General features: G+C 43.0%; 1 protein-coding gene across 2 annotated transcripts in view; it reads left to right on the top strand.

Annotated features, from left to right (window-relative positions):
• Positions 1-8038, top strand: part of LOC138492047 (melanin-concentrating hormone receptor 1-like) — a 370693-nt gene extending 362655 nt beyond the window's left edge. For both annotated transcript variants that reach the window (XM_069618973.1, XM_069618974.1), the window contains exon 4: positions 4517-8038. In XM_069618973.1, coding sequence (XP_069475074.1) covers positions 4517-4733 — 217 coding nt within the window. In that variant the 3' untranslated portion in view covers positions 4734-8038. The remainder of the gene's footprint in view (positions 1-4516) is intronic.
• The last annotated feature ends 8793 nt before the right edge of the window (positions 8039-16831 follow it).

Genomic DNA, 16831 nt, shown 5'->3' on the forward strand with positions numbered 1-16831 from the left:
TATGCTCATAATAAACTTTTTTGTATCGTATAGTATTTCTCTATGTACATTTCGATGTAACATTAACTATACTGCCACAATATATAGACATGAACATTTCTAACTATGAAGCAATATAGAAAAAATAAGCACAGTGACAGCAATTTAGTTTCTTTGTGTTTAGATTTCATTCTAACAGAGTAAACGGAAATTTCACTAATTTGCTTAAGATGTAAATAACAAAACACATTAAATTAGACCATCCACTATCGAGTGAAAAAAACAGGTATTAAGTTGTTCGCATTAGAACTCCCATTTCTGTACCTGGCAGAGGAAGGCCTAGTAAGAAACCTCACACGACAGCCGTTTTAAGATCAAGCATGCACATCCTGTGCAATGAGTGGTTGGGTGCCTGACAAAAACCTATCATGTAATCTGCCAATGTTCCATGGACATAAACAGATAGGGTTCCAGTGCACACTCAAGTAGTAAACACTCTTAACATTCATTTGACCTTTCTACTACTTTTGCTGAGTGCAGGGGCGGTAATGTAACCCCGTCAAACATGAAAATTAGAGGGTATCCAACAGGTTGGATACCCCTGTCCCCTGCACACCTTTGTACTGGTGAAACCAGTCAAATTATTAAATAAACTTTGTATCAAATCAAAGTGTCAATTTATACAAACAGGTGAATAAGGTAATTCGATTCACTTGCTCTCGTCACGTCCCCCAGAGGCGAGCCCTTTTCCATGAGGCTAGAGAGCTGTGGCCGCTACCCAATATTCCCCCTAGGGGAGGTTCAATGTGGAAGGCGTTCATGGGGTGGAACTCCCCTACTGGGGACAAGGAAAACACCCTGGTGTATAGCCCGGTAAACTCCATTGCACCAACACATACTCTAGCTACACTTTCCTCTGCTAATCTCTTTGCAAACAGTACACACCCATGTACTATTGTAATACAGAAGACCTCAGTGTGACCACAAGTACCACAACGAAGAAGAACATGGGAACCATAAAGATCATTAATTAGAGAAATACTGGCACAAGGTGGTGCAGCGGAGGAATGAGGATTGAGACCAAGAGAGAGAGAACAAGGATTTATACAATGGGTCGAATAAGACACTACTACATTGTATAAAAACTGACCAAGGACTAAGCAATGTGTCAAGCCCAGCCAAGATAGGTTGGAGTTCGTCTGACGAGGGAGTTTCGAACTTGTTTGACAGACCAAAGGAAGGAGAGAACAGAGACAAGGCAGGCGGCCGCGTGAGAGTCCGAGCAGGTCTGTAGGAGCAGGCCTGTGCAAACGGCCGGAGGAAAGGCGACCAGAAGAAAGCTGCTATTAGAATCACCATCTGACAGCAGATGGCAGACTGAAGAGCCTTGCAGAGGCAAGTTGGAGGACCTCTGTCCCTGGAAGCCCTAGCAACACACCTACACCCAAATCAAGGTAACGCGTGGTGCGGGAGACCTGGAGGGGAGGCAAAGGTGCAAGTAAAGCAGGCTAAGGCTAATTCTCATCAACCCGTTGGTAACCACAGAGGCCAGGGGCCCCGAAAGCCCTGACATGCAGTACAGCTCTTCTTCCTCGTTCCAGTGGCCCTACCGATATGTCCACTGACCACCAAGGAAAGGTTGTGGACCCCTATCATCAAGAATACTGCCTCCAAGGTGTTCTTCCTCATCCCAGTGGCTGTACCAATAAATCCACTGACCACCAGGGAAGGGTTGAGGACCCCTACCATAGAGAATACTATATCTGAGGAATTCTTCCTCATCCCAGAGGCCATACTTATTAGTCCACTGACCACCAGGGAAGGATTGAGGACCACTACCATCAAGCAAACTGCAAATGAGGAACTCTTCCTCTTCCCAGTGGCTGTACCAATAAGCCCACTGACCACCAGGGAAGGGTCGTGGACACCCACCAAGTACAGATAAGCAACAGAGGAGACCATCCTCATTGTGGTGCCAGGCATAAGCCCACTACTCATAAGAGAAGGGTCGTGGACCCCAACGGTAAGGGAAGTGAAGTGTACAAAGTGTGTATTCGAGGAAGGCTTCCTCAGGTCAGTGACAAACCCCAAACCACTGACCGCCAGAGAAGCATCAAGGATGCCAACAATAAGGAGCTATGTCAAGGAGAAAATCTGCCTCAAATCAGTGGGGAGGCAAAGCCTGCTGAACGCAATAGAACGGTCTTGGACCCCGACGAAGGAATTGTGAAAAGAGTCAGGAAGCCAGACAAAGAGAATACCAGTGAGAAAGAGTGGAAGTTTGCCTACACTTGGAAGGAATGGCCAACCTTATTGAATGACTGTGTAACTTACTAGGGGAACCGGAGAGCATCAGAGGAAGAGAGCTATTTCCCCAGATCCTGTAAAAGGATGTGGAAGTCCATAAGCAATCCAGGAGAAGGAAGTCATTCTCCCGGGTAAGGATCTATTGACTTTGTTTGAACTCCTGTGGAAGCAGATTTAGACATCATCTCATTCCCCTTAGCTTGAGAACATTTTGGACAGTTGTCAAGAAGAAAACTCTGCATCCACCAGCAGAAGGGATTCATTCCCCTGGTTGAAGAACGTTGGTGTTATTACATCTCCTTAGCTTAGTTGTAGAGTCTACGGGCTAGAGATAGGTTTGGACACAGGACAGTGACATTCTGATGGTTCTTTTAGTTTAGGTTGTGGCAGGGAAACCCCTCATAGTGATATGGCCGGACAGGTTTTTCTTTAACATCTCAATAAATATTTGTGAAAAAAATGTCAGCGCCGTGTCAGCCTCTCTCTTTCTCCTGCACCCGTAAAAAAGGTAAAATCTTCTTTTCTGTTCAATGGAAGGCCCAATGCATTTCGGGATAGCAATCCCTTCATAAGTGGCAGATTAACATAATTTGTCAACATAATATAACATCAAATGAGTAAATATTCTACACTCGTGAATCTCATTGTCTTCATTTATGCGTATACATTAGAGGGTACTAACAGTACATAGAGATGTATATAAATCCAGTAGTTGATCATGCAACTTCAAGAAGCCACTAAAGATATTAGAATAAAAGTGTTGCTGCTAAATATGTGATCAAATCACAATCAACTGAGTGAAGAAATTTAATCCAAAATATAGTGCCTGTAGTATACAGACTGAAGGTTAAAGATTCAAACATGCATGTATAAATAACCAAATTAATAAGTAAAAACTATACCTGTAACTAAATATCGCTGTAACTACCAGTAACAAAGAATAGCGAAACTGGCCGTCTAAAACTGAAAGAGAAGACAAAACAGGTCCAATGCTCAAATGCTCATAAGGGGCTAAAAAGTAAATAGAATCCTGTGTAGTACCGGTACCCATAAAGCCCTTTGGGATGTACCTGTTATTGCGGAATTCGCAATACTAAATGAATACTCAAACGGTCTCCAATTCGTGTAAAGTAAAAACCAATAGCTGCAGAAACACGTAAGTAAAGCCATACAGCAGTTCCCCAAGGATCAACTTCTCGAATAGAAGGAACTCGCCAACACAACTCGCTGAGTCCAGACGTCTGTAATGGTGAGGAAAATAAATAACAGATAGCATTGCAGACTAAATTCCTCATTCATACCTCTAGGGAAGATAGTGCCTAAGCGGTATATCCAGTATATCGCCCTTTTAGCAGATGTTGAAATTTGTCACCACCTCTAGTAGATATCCTCACTAATTCTAGAATAGCAAATCAACTCTGTGAGATGTTGTGGCGTTTGTCTAAAAAATGTCTGGTTACTGTTGATTTCAAATTGTGGATGCGCATGTTGAATTTATGTACCAACCATCTCTCCCAGGCAGTTCTAGATGTTTGTCCCAAATACATCAACCCACATGGACATTTAATTATGTAGATCAGACCAGGTGTGTTGAAAGTAGCAAAATTACACAATGCAATTAGTTTGCCAGTGTGAGGGTGCTGAATGGAGTTACCCTTCATAACATTATTGCAGTTGCAGGAATTCAGGCAAGGATATGTACCGTTCTTTTGCGCACCAAGTCTACGCTGTGGATCTGCTGGTGGTTTTTCTTCTCGCACTAACCTATCCCTAAAATGTGTCTGTCCTATAAGCCATCATAGGGGTATTTGGGAACAATTTCTGGAGTTGCAGGTCAAAGTGTAGGAATTTCCTGTTTTTCTTAATGATTCTAGATAACGTAGGGTCTCTGTCTGGAGTATTCGGAGACATAGAGCAGTGGTGTATCAGGATTCCATGGACAGCCTGTCCAACTGTAGGCATATATAGAGCTGAAAAACTGAGACCACTCCATTGCCCTGTCAGCATTGGCACACTGAAATGCCATCGTTTTTTAGCTCTTTTCCTGAAGACCCGGAGAAGAGCGTAAAATTCTGGGGGCTACAGGCCAAGCCTAGAGTGTAGGAAGCTATGACTAGAGTGAAAAATAGTTGAGAATACATGCACAACGGAGGTTGCTATCTCTCAGTAGAACCTGCTCTCCACAGGCCCACTTATTAATGGTGTTATTCCACTGATTTTCTTTTGACAGGTACTGCCGCTTCTTCATGAGATGGCGAGGGCTTGATACTGGCAGCGCATTACCCACGCAGGACCGGACATCCACCGTGTACAGTCCACAGCTCAAGCAGGGAGCGTCACAAAGGAGGCGGCGCCCCTTCGGAACAGATACACCACCGTGCTCCATTACAGAGGCCAGTCGTATCAGCGTCACTATTAGTGTGCAGGAGGATAACAGCTTTGTGTAAGAGTACTTTGTTACAGAGAGGCAATACTTGCTGACAAAAATAACCAGACACAGAAGTCAGTGGACGGTATCTGGTAGCTCCTCCCGTATTTGACGCAATTTGATAAATACGTGCGTGCCTGACAGATTTTGTAACATGCAAATGCGAGCCTAACATCATCCGATACGCGCACATCTGACGCAATCTGACGGCAACATGGCCGATACCACCCGATTAGCGTATGCATCTGACAAAGACCTGTTCTCCAGAGACACACCTTGAACCGGAAATGAATCCTTAAGTCCTCCGAGCAGTCCTCTTTTCTGAGGATGAATGCATTATTCTGAAGATTAATCCACTGTGCAGAGCCCTCATCACACCCCTGTTTGGAGGGCCAAAGAACCCTCATTTAACTCTAATTGTAAACAAACGTGTTTTACTGTGGTGAATCTCCAAAACATTTGTGTAGTATTGAGTCTTACGCATTTCAATGGAAATGTTTTGAATCTGCTTTTCAATGTGAAAGTCAAACGTACAAGTTCTAAGCTTTGCCTTCATGACCTGCACACTCCTGCACACTGGCGGCCTGTGGATATGTGGGCAGTCACGCAGGAAATGTCCGTGCACCGACGAGTCGAGTGTGTGTTTTTAGCATCTTTTGTACGCACGTTTGTGTGTGCATGTTTTGCGTGTGCACGTGTTTTTTATGTGCGTAATTGTAAATAAGTGCAATCATTGCGGACGTTGTGTTTATTTTCTTTTAACAAACTTCCTTATTTAGCAGCGGATTGCACAAGTGAAGCGCAGGGAACAGGGCAGTTAACAAGCAAACACGCCTGCTGGGTCAAAACAGCCCCTCACTCAATAGCGACCCTTTAGGCAGAAGGCAAAGGCCAACCCAAATCCATCTGAGAGCAGTGTTCAGACGAGAAATTAACATGCCTGCCTGCACCTCGGCAAATCATGAGTTCTGTCCATCCATTCTAGTTTAAATCCTTCCCTGGCCCACGGAAGGCCTATTTCTTGCAGCCTCATGTCTCTCCTGCCCACCATAAGACCACTCCCAGATCCTTAAAATGGTTTCTTTCCAAGCGCCTTTCCTGCTCACTCCCACTCCACTGCCTCCATATACTGACAAACCCTCCTTTCGTTACTTGTAATGTAGATCCCACCCAAACTTCAGAAGGCATCTCTCTCCATCTCGCCCAACAAGGCAACCACAAGGCCTCTTTCCTTCACTGAACCTCCTTGGACCTTTCCCTGATTGACTTACAGCCTCTCCCCCTGCACACTCGAATTGACCTCCACCCCATCTCCACCATGCCCCTGTGTCACTGTTCTTTAACTTAGATACCACCAAGTATCCTCTCTGAATCTTCTCCATTTTACCTGCCCCAGAACTTACCAAACACTGGGCCTCATTACACGGTAGGCGGTGGACCAAGGTGCTATTAGCACCTTGGTCCATGCCGGTAAAATACCGGCACCGCCTTGGAGGAAATGGGAATTACCGCCCTATTCCAAGGTTGGCGGGGCGGTAATTCCCCCTTCCCCATTCCCATTTTTGCCTCATAGGGCATAATGGGAATGGGGAAGATGCTAATTACGGTACCGCAAATTGCGGTACCGTAATTAGCACCCTGGTCCCTTTGCGGGTTTGTTTTTAACGCCTGCTAAAAAGCAGGCGTTAAAGTACCAACCCGCAAAGGGACCTCGTAGTAAGGTGGTAAGGGTTAACGGTCACCAGTACCATTACCGGTGACCGTTAACCCTTACCGCCTTCCGTGTAATGAGGCCCACTGTCTCCTTTGCATTCTCATTTAAAATCCTTGCAAACCTACACATGTTCTCTCTGCCTGCACCTTGTCCTGCTCACCTTTGCACTCCTCCATACCCTGGCAGAGTCTGTCCTTCATTTCTACAGCTTGAAAGCCATTCCAGATCCACCAAAGGTACCTGTCTCTCTTTCTGCACTCAATTTCCAGCCTCCACTGCCCTCTGTTCACCTTACAAGCTGGCCTACAAGTCTGTAGCTGATCTCCTAATCAACGCTCACGGGGTCTCATGCATTTAATTTTGCAGCTTGGACCCTTCACGAACTAGTACAAGGCTCCTTTCCCTGTACATGTCCCAGACCAATCGCACCACTGGTTCTACATCATTAAATGGTTATACACTTGTAGATGGTAAGTTTGGCCAAATCATTTTGATCAACCCTCTCTTTTTCTGTTATGGGGTGTTATGCCCCACACTCCTCTACCCATAAATATGTATTTGGTCGACTCGCCAACTTCAAAATGATAAATATGTAACCACTGCACAACCACAACACCCTCCCTTGGACGAACCTTTGGAGTTTGCCAGCTGCCTTTCACCATATCCAATTAAGTTTCTCTCTACAAATGATCGTTTCCACTTCCATCCATCTCTCAAGTTCGAGTATGTCCTCTCCTTCCCATCCTGGCCCCTTCAACCACTAGGACTACAACATTTTCACATCGACAGAAATGGCATGTGGAAACTGCAATGAGTTGAGCAACAGAAAGAGCCTTGATGACGCACATTGGTTTCTTTAGAGACCTACCCCTAGGTCTATGTTCTGAATAGTTGAGCTCACGAGCTATGCAAAGACAATCCGATCCTTGGAGGCTCCAGAAGTACAAGTGAAATAAAGACCTTCATAATGAAAGTCTCATTTGAAAACTTCTTTGGTGAATGAGAAAAGTGGATGGTCAAGTGTGACAGGAGACAGAAGAACTGATTGTTTACATTTTGGGAGGGTGCTATGGTGTGACATGTCAAACTGCTCCATGAGCAAGTGCCTTATCCAATCCGTCAACGGATCTTAAGTTGTCCATGTGCGGGTGGCTTCCTCAGTCAATTGAATGTACTTGAGAATGACATTTGTACATACCAGTCTTTGTATCATTGGAAATGCTTGTTTCTGTGGGACAAAAGAGCAAGAAGAATCGCTGAGAAACTTGGTGACCTTGACCGGGCTTTGAACTGCAGCTGTGCCATGCCTCTACTCAACATGGCAACTGTTCAAATTCCTGGCCACGACAAACAGAAAAGTTATACAATTCTTCCAATTTGTTAACACATTCCTGTGGTAATTCACAAATGTAAAGAAACATTGTGTGAATGAGAAAAGATAAAAGTGACATTTGAACAAAGACAACATTGACTGTGGCAGTTGCAAATGGTTCTACGGTGTTACATCAACTATCATTTGATAATCTACAATTTGGCCGTACACATTTGGCATACTGGTAGGGGGTATTTGGTCGAATCAACCAAATGTGTATGACCAAATTGTAGACTATAAAAAGATAGTCGATGTAACAACGCCATCCCCTTTCAAGCACACATTTAACAAAATGCAGATACTTTTTAAAAAATTGGGTGCTGCTTTAAAAAAACATTAAAAAAAGAATCTAAGAGTACATAAGCACAATATTAAAACCATAAATGCACATGGAGCCAGGGAATGAATGAATACCCAACATAAATACACTCTACAATATGTGTGGGCATCATTACAAGTTTGGTGGTGTGATAAAAAAGTGGCTGTAATTCCGTTTCCATCACTTGTCTTGGTGGAAATAGAATTACTTCCGTTTTTACCACACCACCAAATTCTGATTTTTGACCTTGATGTGGAGGATTTACCTCCAAAATTATGCGGGAGGTAAATCCTCCACTTTAAAGTAAAACATCAGCAGAATTATTGCAGCAGAATTACCACGATGCAGTCATTCTGCCAACAACACCACTAAGCACTATGGACTCCAAAAATGGGGACTAACACGACCCTACCACCACATGTAATCCTGTGGTAAACCCACAGGACCAATTGGCAGTAACAGTAAAACAGATGTGGCGATAATTTGGAAGATTTACCACTGAATTACTGCCAAACTCAGAATGAGGCCAGTGTCTGGAAATCACCATTCCAAAATGGTGGCCACCGTTCAACGAGATGCTTTGCCTTTTCTTTTTGGCTGAGCAGCTTTGGAGGCAACATAGACAGTGAGTGTGCTGCGAGTTATATGCTGCCAATCATATCAGGGAAAAGGGCACATAGTGTCTCAGGCAACATTATAAATGTCTATGATAGGTACTGTACCTCAAGCTGTGGCATGAGGTACAGAACTTTGTCTCGGGAGGATAGCTCAGGGCCAACATGCTCGCCTTGACAGCAAGACGATACAGAGCAACACAGGTTCTATCCACGGGTCCGCGCTTTGAAACCTCTGGGTATTAAGCGCGTTATAAATAGCCAATCATATCAATCATATCAGTTCCTGATATCCAGAAATATGAACTAGTCCAATGTGAGTCTTAGTATCTCGCAAGACCACTGTTTGTAAGCTGTCCCATGTCAGACTGTGTTCCATCCCCGGGTTTTACCTAGTGATTTCAAGCTGTTCCATGTTAAATGTGAGTAGCTTGCACAGTCCAGAAAACCATAGGAGCTGTTACCAAGCAAACTTCTGGAAAGGTACTGGTCGAATTACACAGCTGTTTCCAGTAGTAAATCTGATTTATTCCTGACTTAGACTTCTCTTTCAAGAAGTAATTAAATGTTACTTCTAGTAAAGTCTTTATTTTTTTTAAATTTTTATTTTTTCATTAAAATGCTTTGTTTGAATTAACAAACTTTTCATTTATATTTGCATACATTTTTACAAAATATTCAGACAGTTCTATTCTTATTATTCATCTAAAATTCTTTAGTAATCTCACTCCAGAATTTAATCACAGTAATTATAAGATGTTGATTCTTGCCTTCAAGGAGTTCTGCCCATCTTTCCTCAGTTGTCAGCTGTTTTTCAGCGATTTTAAAGAAATCTCTATATAAGTCTCTTTTTGCTTTCAAAGCTGGACAAACCAGGATCACATGAAATAGAGTTTCTATTCTCGTTTGATCTTTGCAAAATCGACAAGCTGCGGATTTGGTGGCTGGTTTATCTATCAAAGCATGGTATTCTATGGTGGGCAATATGTTTAAACGAAAGCGCAAGAACAGATCACGGGTATTACAACACGGAAACTGTGCCAGATATGATGGTAGTTCATTGAGTGCTCTTACTTCAGTTTCCACATTAAGATGACGCTTGTACTTTTTCTGTACTTCTATCGTTCCTATCCAATCATTCGTTTGAACCTTCCTTTTTGCATACTGCGGTCTATTAAGCAACATTTCCTCTGTGATATCTTCCGCTCTCATTTTCTGATGTTTGAAATGTTTCCTTTTTTTTCCTTTAGGATTTCTAATGCTGGTATTTTTTCCTCAGAAATGATTTTTTCTTAACAAATCCATTTGTTTCCAAAGTATTATGGATTGTACCGATTGTAAAGCTAGTTCAAATCTTATTCTATTGATAGGAAATGTTTTGGGTAATGCAAGGGTTTTCCTCCAAAATAATGCTTCGTAATATGGCCATCTCATTAGTTGTTGATTAATGAGTGTCTCGCTCGCATATGTCAAGATTGGAATTACTTTTTGTTTATAGAGCAGAATTGTGGCTTTTGCTGAATATGTTCCATATTTTAAGTGGAAGAAGCGCCCTTGTTTTGCCAAAGATCTCGCTTTCTTCTCAATATGTTCTTTCCATTCTGCTTCATTCGCTGATGGATTAATTAGAGCACCTAGATATTTTATTGTTTTAGTTGCAATGATCACTTTATTTTCTAGTTGAATCTTCATATTATGTTGAATCTTAGTTTTTTGAGTGGTGAGTTTCATTATTCTGGTTTTATTGATGTTAATTTGTAAGTTATTCTCTGTCATGTACATTTGAGCTTTGTTCACTAATGTTGAAGTCCTTTCAATGTTTTATCTATAATAATAATGTCATCTGCATAAATTAGCGTTTGAATGGTTTCACTATTGAGTTTTGGTGGATTTGCCATGTTATTTTGAATTTTCTCTCCAAAGTCATAAGTAAAGAGATTATAGAGGCACGCGGCTAATGGACAACCGTGTTTTAGCCCATTCCCAGTTGGTATGGATTCTGTCACTCTTCCATCTTTCGTGAGCTGGACACATATAGAGGTGTTAGAATATAGTTGTTTTATTGGATTCTGAATATTCGAGGGGCAACCCCAGGCTCTTAACCTAGACTATAATAGTTGTCTATTGACTGAATCAAAAGCAGTCCCTAGGTCTATAAATATAGCATATACTTGATGTGATTTTGCCATTGCTTCGCATTTCAGCATATTCAGCAACAAAAGGTTGACATTGGTGCCTATTCGATTAACAAAGCCTGTTTGTCTTTTAGCTTTTTTGTCATGATCTATTGCCCATCGATTCAATTTCTTTTGGAGGTAACCCGCAAATAATTTTCCCAAAGGATCTAATAAGGCTATGAGCCTATAATTAGCCGGATCTTTTCTATCTCCTGCCTTGTAAATAGGAATCAGAACAGCTGTTGTCCAAGTTAAGGGAATCTCTTTCGTCTTTTCAATTAATCTTAAAAGGAAAAGAAAGAATGTAGCCCAATCTTCTGGCGCCGCTTTTAAATTACTGTTTGCTAAGCCATCAGGGCCTGTGCTCTCGAAGAATTGAGTGACTTGATGGTACTGATGACATCTTCTAGGTCCCAATTAAGGTCCCAAGGTTCATCATCTTTCTCTATATCCTTTGTGTCTGATTGTACAGTGTTTTTATATAATGTTGAATAATGATTCACCCATCTGACTGCATCAACTTCTTGAATCATATTCTTTGATGTAGATGTGACGTTTAGCAGAGACCATAGTTGGCGCGTATTTTTCTGATTCAATGCTTTCAAAATCGCTTCTGCATCATTCTGCTTTATAGAGGCTTTGATGGATTTTATTGCGTTGGAATACTTAAGTTTTTCTTTTTTTATTTCAATTTCAAAATTTAGTTCCCTGTTTTTTCTCAATTTTCGCAAGCCTTTGTAATGTTGTTTATTTTTTCATTTGGATTTCCACGTTAAAGTAATGTGCATGGGTTTGTTTTTTCTTTATATATAGTGTCTTCCCAAGAGTAAGTCAGAGTAACTACTCATAGCGTCTTTGGGAATCAGCCCGAGGCGTCCAATGTGATGTGTGAGTAGCTTCCAAGGCCAGAAATCTCAGTATGTCTCAAGTTGTCACATATGCGTGCCAGCAGCTGACCCAGTAAATAGATCTCCCGTTTTCCCTTGTCATATGTGAGTAACTTGAACAGACCAGGACAGTTTCACAAACAAGTTACGCGAGCATACCTAAAGATTTTACAAAGAAGTCACTGGTAGTAACACTAACTTACTTCTGACTTACTCTTCTCTTTCCAGGAGTAAGTTAAAGTGAGCAGTATAGTTACTGCTCATAGCTGCTTCGTGAATCTTCCTCTAGGTGTTCAGCGTGATGTTTCAGTAGCTCATACAGGGCAGGCATCTCAAATTGTCCAAGCTGTTGCAGCTCACTGTAATAACGGATGACACGCCATTATTGTTAGCTTTCACTCATGCTTTAATGTCCCATGGTTGCTACCCTTTCGGGTTCACATTGAAGGCAAAGACACGACGGGAACACAGAAACCAACACGACAAACACTGGACCCCACACCCACGCAGCCAGCTCCTACAGTAACTCTCAAGTAACTGTCAACTGTCGACACTGGAATCCTAAACTCGCACACATTCCACATATTCTCCATATGCTCTGACATCACGATGCAGGCACGCTCTGACATCAAATCAGAACACTTCTCCCTCCCTAGCAATCACACAATGCATATGCAGGAACAACAAACACGCTATAACCGCAATCATACCACTTCCTCCACTGTAGCAATACACACACACACACATAGGACCACAATTTGAGACCAGCACAAAACAGCATACACCAACACCCCGGATGATTTCCACCAAGTGGCCAACATGGCAGAAAACATCCGAGCTCATAAAAAGGAACAAGCCTAACCCAACGCAACAACCAACCTGGACCACGCGAAAAACCATAGACCTAACACCCGACATCATCATGGAAGACCCCTAAATATGGTCTAACACACCCGGGTGCTGAGAACACTACAGCCTACATCATTCTACACAAACTCGAAACTATCCTCCCTCCATTCACAAAACAGCAACACGTAATGAGCACCGAATTTACTAAAGGACCTTACGCCCATTGCACCTCACCACCCGATGGGAACACACTAATTGATAAAAATAAAAAAACTGCCACTGCCCATCCCGGACTGCCCCCCGGGACCTCAGGCCTGCCACAGTCGAGCAAAACCCCAAATCCCAAAGGACCATAAAACTGACCAAACAACCAAGCCATCCAAACCACACAGAACTCCATCCACCCTGGGCTGCCCCCCAAGGCCACAGTCCTGCCGCGCCAGTAACTCTCAAGTAACCTTCAACCGTCCACACTGGAATCCTAAACCTGCACACATTCCACATATTCTCCATATGCTCTGACATCACGCAGCAGGCACGCTCTGACACCAAATCATAACACTCAACAAATCCTGCCATCTACAACTAACCCGTGCCAGTTGTGAGTAGTTCTTGCAGAAGAGGTATCGCAACTATCCCAGATGGGGGGGGTGTCAATGAATATCTCACGCAAAACACCGTTGTGCCAAACAAAATGAAAAATATTTAACGGGTGATGAAAAGGTGATGCTTTCGCTAAAGTGACCCACATTTTTTAACATATGACCACAGCATTGAAGGCAGTAAGAATATGTTATGTTTTATATACTGATGCAATGTTTTGATGTTCAAAGAGAGTTTCCAAGCATGGCTTGAACACATGTAAGTAGGACCCTGTGGGGAAGCAAGAATTCCTCTTGGAAATATCTGGTAAACATGTCTAAACAGCTGTGGGCAGCAGGCGCTGTCATGGTGGGTGATTGGAAGAGGGGAGAGGGCCATGCGCGTATGACAGGATAGTTATGATGTGGGTGGTGTTCTTAATAGAGTGATGGGGTGAAGGCACTGATGCAGCTTGGCTGTCCTTTGGCCTGGTGCTGTGGAGGAGGGGCAGGCGCTACGCCAGATTAAGGAGGTGGGAGTCATGCGCGCATAGTGTTTTTTGGAGTTCCTTGACAGATGCCGTGTGTGTGAGCTTGGGGGGGGGGGCATGTGATACATCTAATGTGGAGCTTCACGTGTGCTCTTGGTCAAGGGTGAGGGGCAGACTAGGATGCATTGTTATATCTTGAAGGGCTGTCGCCATGCCCCTGCTTTTTGCCAATGGGCAGATATTACCACCAATGGGGTATGCGGGAGCCTGCATGCTCTGCCTAGTGTGGAACTGTGTATATAGTTTCCCTTTCTGGGACTTTGGTGTCAGCTCATTCTCTGATAGCCGGGTACAGCAGAGTATTATAACCTCTGTGGCACAAGGTATTCCCCATCTTGGTCAGTAAATGGAACCGAACCATCCACGTCGGAAATGGCACCTCGTTCCTTGTGCTTTGGAAGTGGGTGTAGTGTGAAGCCAGACCAAAGATTGCGTGAGTGGCAGAGGTGACCTGTGTCTGGGTGGGAAGGTGTGGGGCTAGGGAGGCATGCAAGCTCTTTGTTGGACTTCACTTGCGTCTCAGCTCAGAGTTTTAGTTTGCTTCCGGTTGGGGGGAGTAGAATAGAAGCCATGTGTACACTGTGTCGTGGGATCTGCACCAGTGGTTTCGGTGAAAATGCAGGTAGCTAGTGCACACATCTCCATCTGGAGGATCTGGGCGCTAGGGGCCTGTAATACTCCATTGTCCTACACTCCTAAAAGCCACTTGCTGTTGCCGTGCAGTTCATGCTCCTAAACGCCACTTGCTGTTACTGTGCAGTACGTGCTCTTTCTGCACCGAAATGTCCCACTCCCAGCGCCCTCACCTGCTGTATATATCTCTCAAATACTATCATGTTGACAAGCAGCGCTATTTGATGAAGTTGTTTGAACATTGTCTAATTGCACTTTTGTAATTTTGAATTAGCATAACATTTCAGAATACACAAGTGTATTCCAACATATCATTACTTAAGCTACGATGGAAAGGTTCAATACAAAGTTTATAACATTGACATAAACACAGACTGAATTATGGTTAAATGATTGACAAACACTAAATGTGCAAGTAAAGTTGAAACTGGTGTGCTAATCGTCCTAACATTGAAATTATTTACTAAAATAGGTTAGTGCATGAGAGAATAATGACTTGTTCTAATGATCTGACTTTCAGCAATAAGTAATACACGTTGCCACAAATCATGTTTTGATATCCCACTCCGAAATGTCCCTGCGTCCTTCAGGCCGCCTGAAACGTCCCGCGCCGATTCAATCATGGTCAAGCATTCTGCTCCGCTAGCTTTAAGGAATAGTGCGTTCAAAAATATTATTATCCCGAGCGTTCGGTAATGTGGTTTTAAGCATACGTTGATTGATTGTAAAAACATTTCCTATGCACCGTACCCTAGTTTCCCTCACTTTTATACATGCAAAATCAGGCAGCCGGGCGTGGCCATCTTGTGCTAATCTTATCCGTTTATCCATCGCCCTAAATTCAAGTGCCCCTGCGGCACTAAATCATATCCCCGGCCCTGAAGCTGACATCACTATTCCTAGCGATATTCTCCGACCTATCTCCATGACGTTACTGTGCAGCGTAGCCAAACGCGTCCAGCCATCACCTACATCTTGATGTCAATTGACGCAGAACCCGGAATATCAACACACATCCTCTCACAGCACAGCGCTTCCCAATTCTGAATACAAAACACTTTTTTAAAAAGGAAACTGCAATACTCTGCAATTTATAATGTGCTTTTGTTTTGCAATAAACGCTCTGAGAAGATCAGCCGATTTCCATATTCAACCAAATTTGAAATTTCTTTCTTTTTTTCGATCCACAAATCTTTATCGTGAGTCACACAGTGTTCATTTGGGTATAAGAAGCGCATTCAACGCGCCGTGAATCGCAAGGCTTCGGCATCAGCTTGTTGCTAGACCACCGTAAAAGATGTCAGGTTGGGGTATATCGGCCCGGGGCAATCGTCCCACAACAGCCATTTTGCTGTATCTGCACTGTCTGCTGAAGAAGCCATCAATTGGTATCTGGAAACTATGACATTCGTAGAATGGCAGGATGTAGCTGTGTAGAAAATATAACAGCAATGTGTCTCAGTAGCCATTCTTTATTCTAATTTATCAATTCACCCATTATTTCTGCACTGTGTGAAACCTAATGATGAACACAAATGTGAAACAATGTAAAAGTGGAAAGTTGGGGTCTACGATGTGCTTGAGAGGTTAGTGCTATGGAGTATGTTTAGCTTGCAATGGGATGCGGAAGCTGACGGATGAATTCGAAGAACATATAGATGGCATTTTAACAGAATATTAGCTTAGAATTTAGCGTTGATGGAACCCAGACGTGGACTACATGCATTTCGGTGCTGGACTGCCCATGTGCCCGGGACAAAGACAAGTACACACAGGTTGTTTTTGCATGTCGTTGCAAAAGGCCACAAACAACAACCCATTACAATGTTAGCCAGCAATACCGGTCATAAAATGAAACCTCGACTCGATCGCCTATAAACTTGTCTATAGTAAAACATATAATATTCGGCATTTCCATTCTCTCGGCATAACGCAGCATGTCCGTTCAGATCAACGAATTTTCATAAAATGAAATTATATGTTCCTTTGTCCAGTTTTGGAATGGTGAAGCTTATCATATTTGATGGTATTACACACCTCCCTTCATTCATTCCTTTCCGAATCCTCCCTTTCTTCCAAGGACGAAAAGCAATCAAACCTTCTTAGAAATGCCTGGTGAAGCAAAGCCACAAATCAAAAACATACTGTGTAGGAAGCGTGGGTGTGCACAGCTCAGAAGCAAAAATGAAAGGCAGTGTCCTTCACTCCCATGGGAGCGATTAGCCCCGCAGACCGTGGCATTTGCAATATTTTCGAAAAGCAAACAAATAGTTTGCTGGCATTCACCAATGCAGCGCAACATTTTTGTGATTTACTTATTTTATGAAAACAGTACCAGTTAGTATCCTCCCCATTTTCACATCTGCGTGCGCCCTTTTTCGAGGAGGACTGTGCTCTGCGGATAACTTGAGACACCCACA

The sequence above is a fragment of the Ambystoma mexicanum genome, chromosome 10 (assembly GCF_040938575.1).
Source record: "Ambystoma mexicanum isolate Mex_15411 chromosome 10, UKY_AmexF1_1, whole genome shotgun sequence".
In the NCBI taxonomy this organism is placed as follows: Eukaryota; Metazoa; Chordata; class Amphibia; order Caudata; family Ambystomatidae; genus Ambystoma; species Ambystoma mexicanum.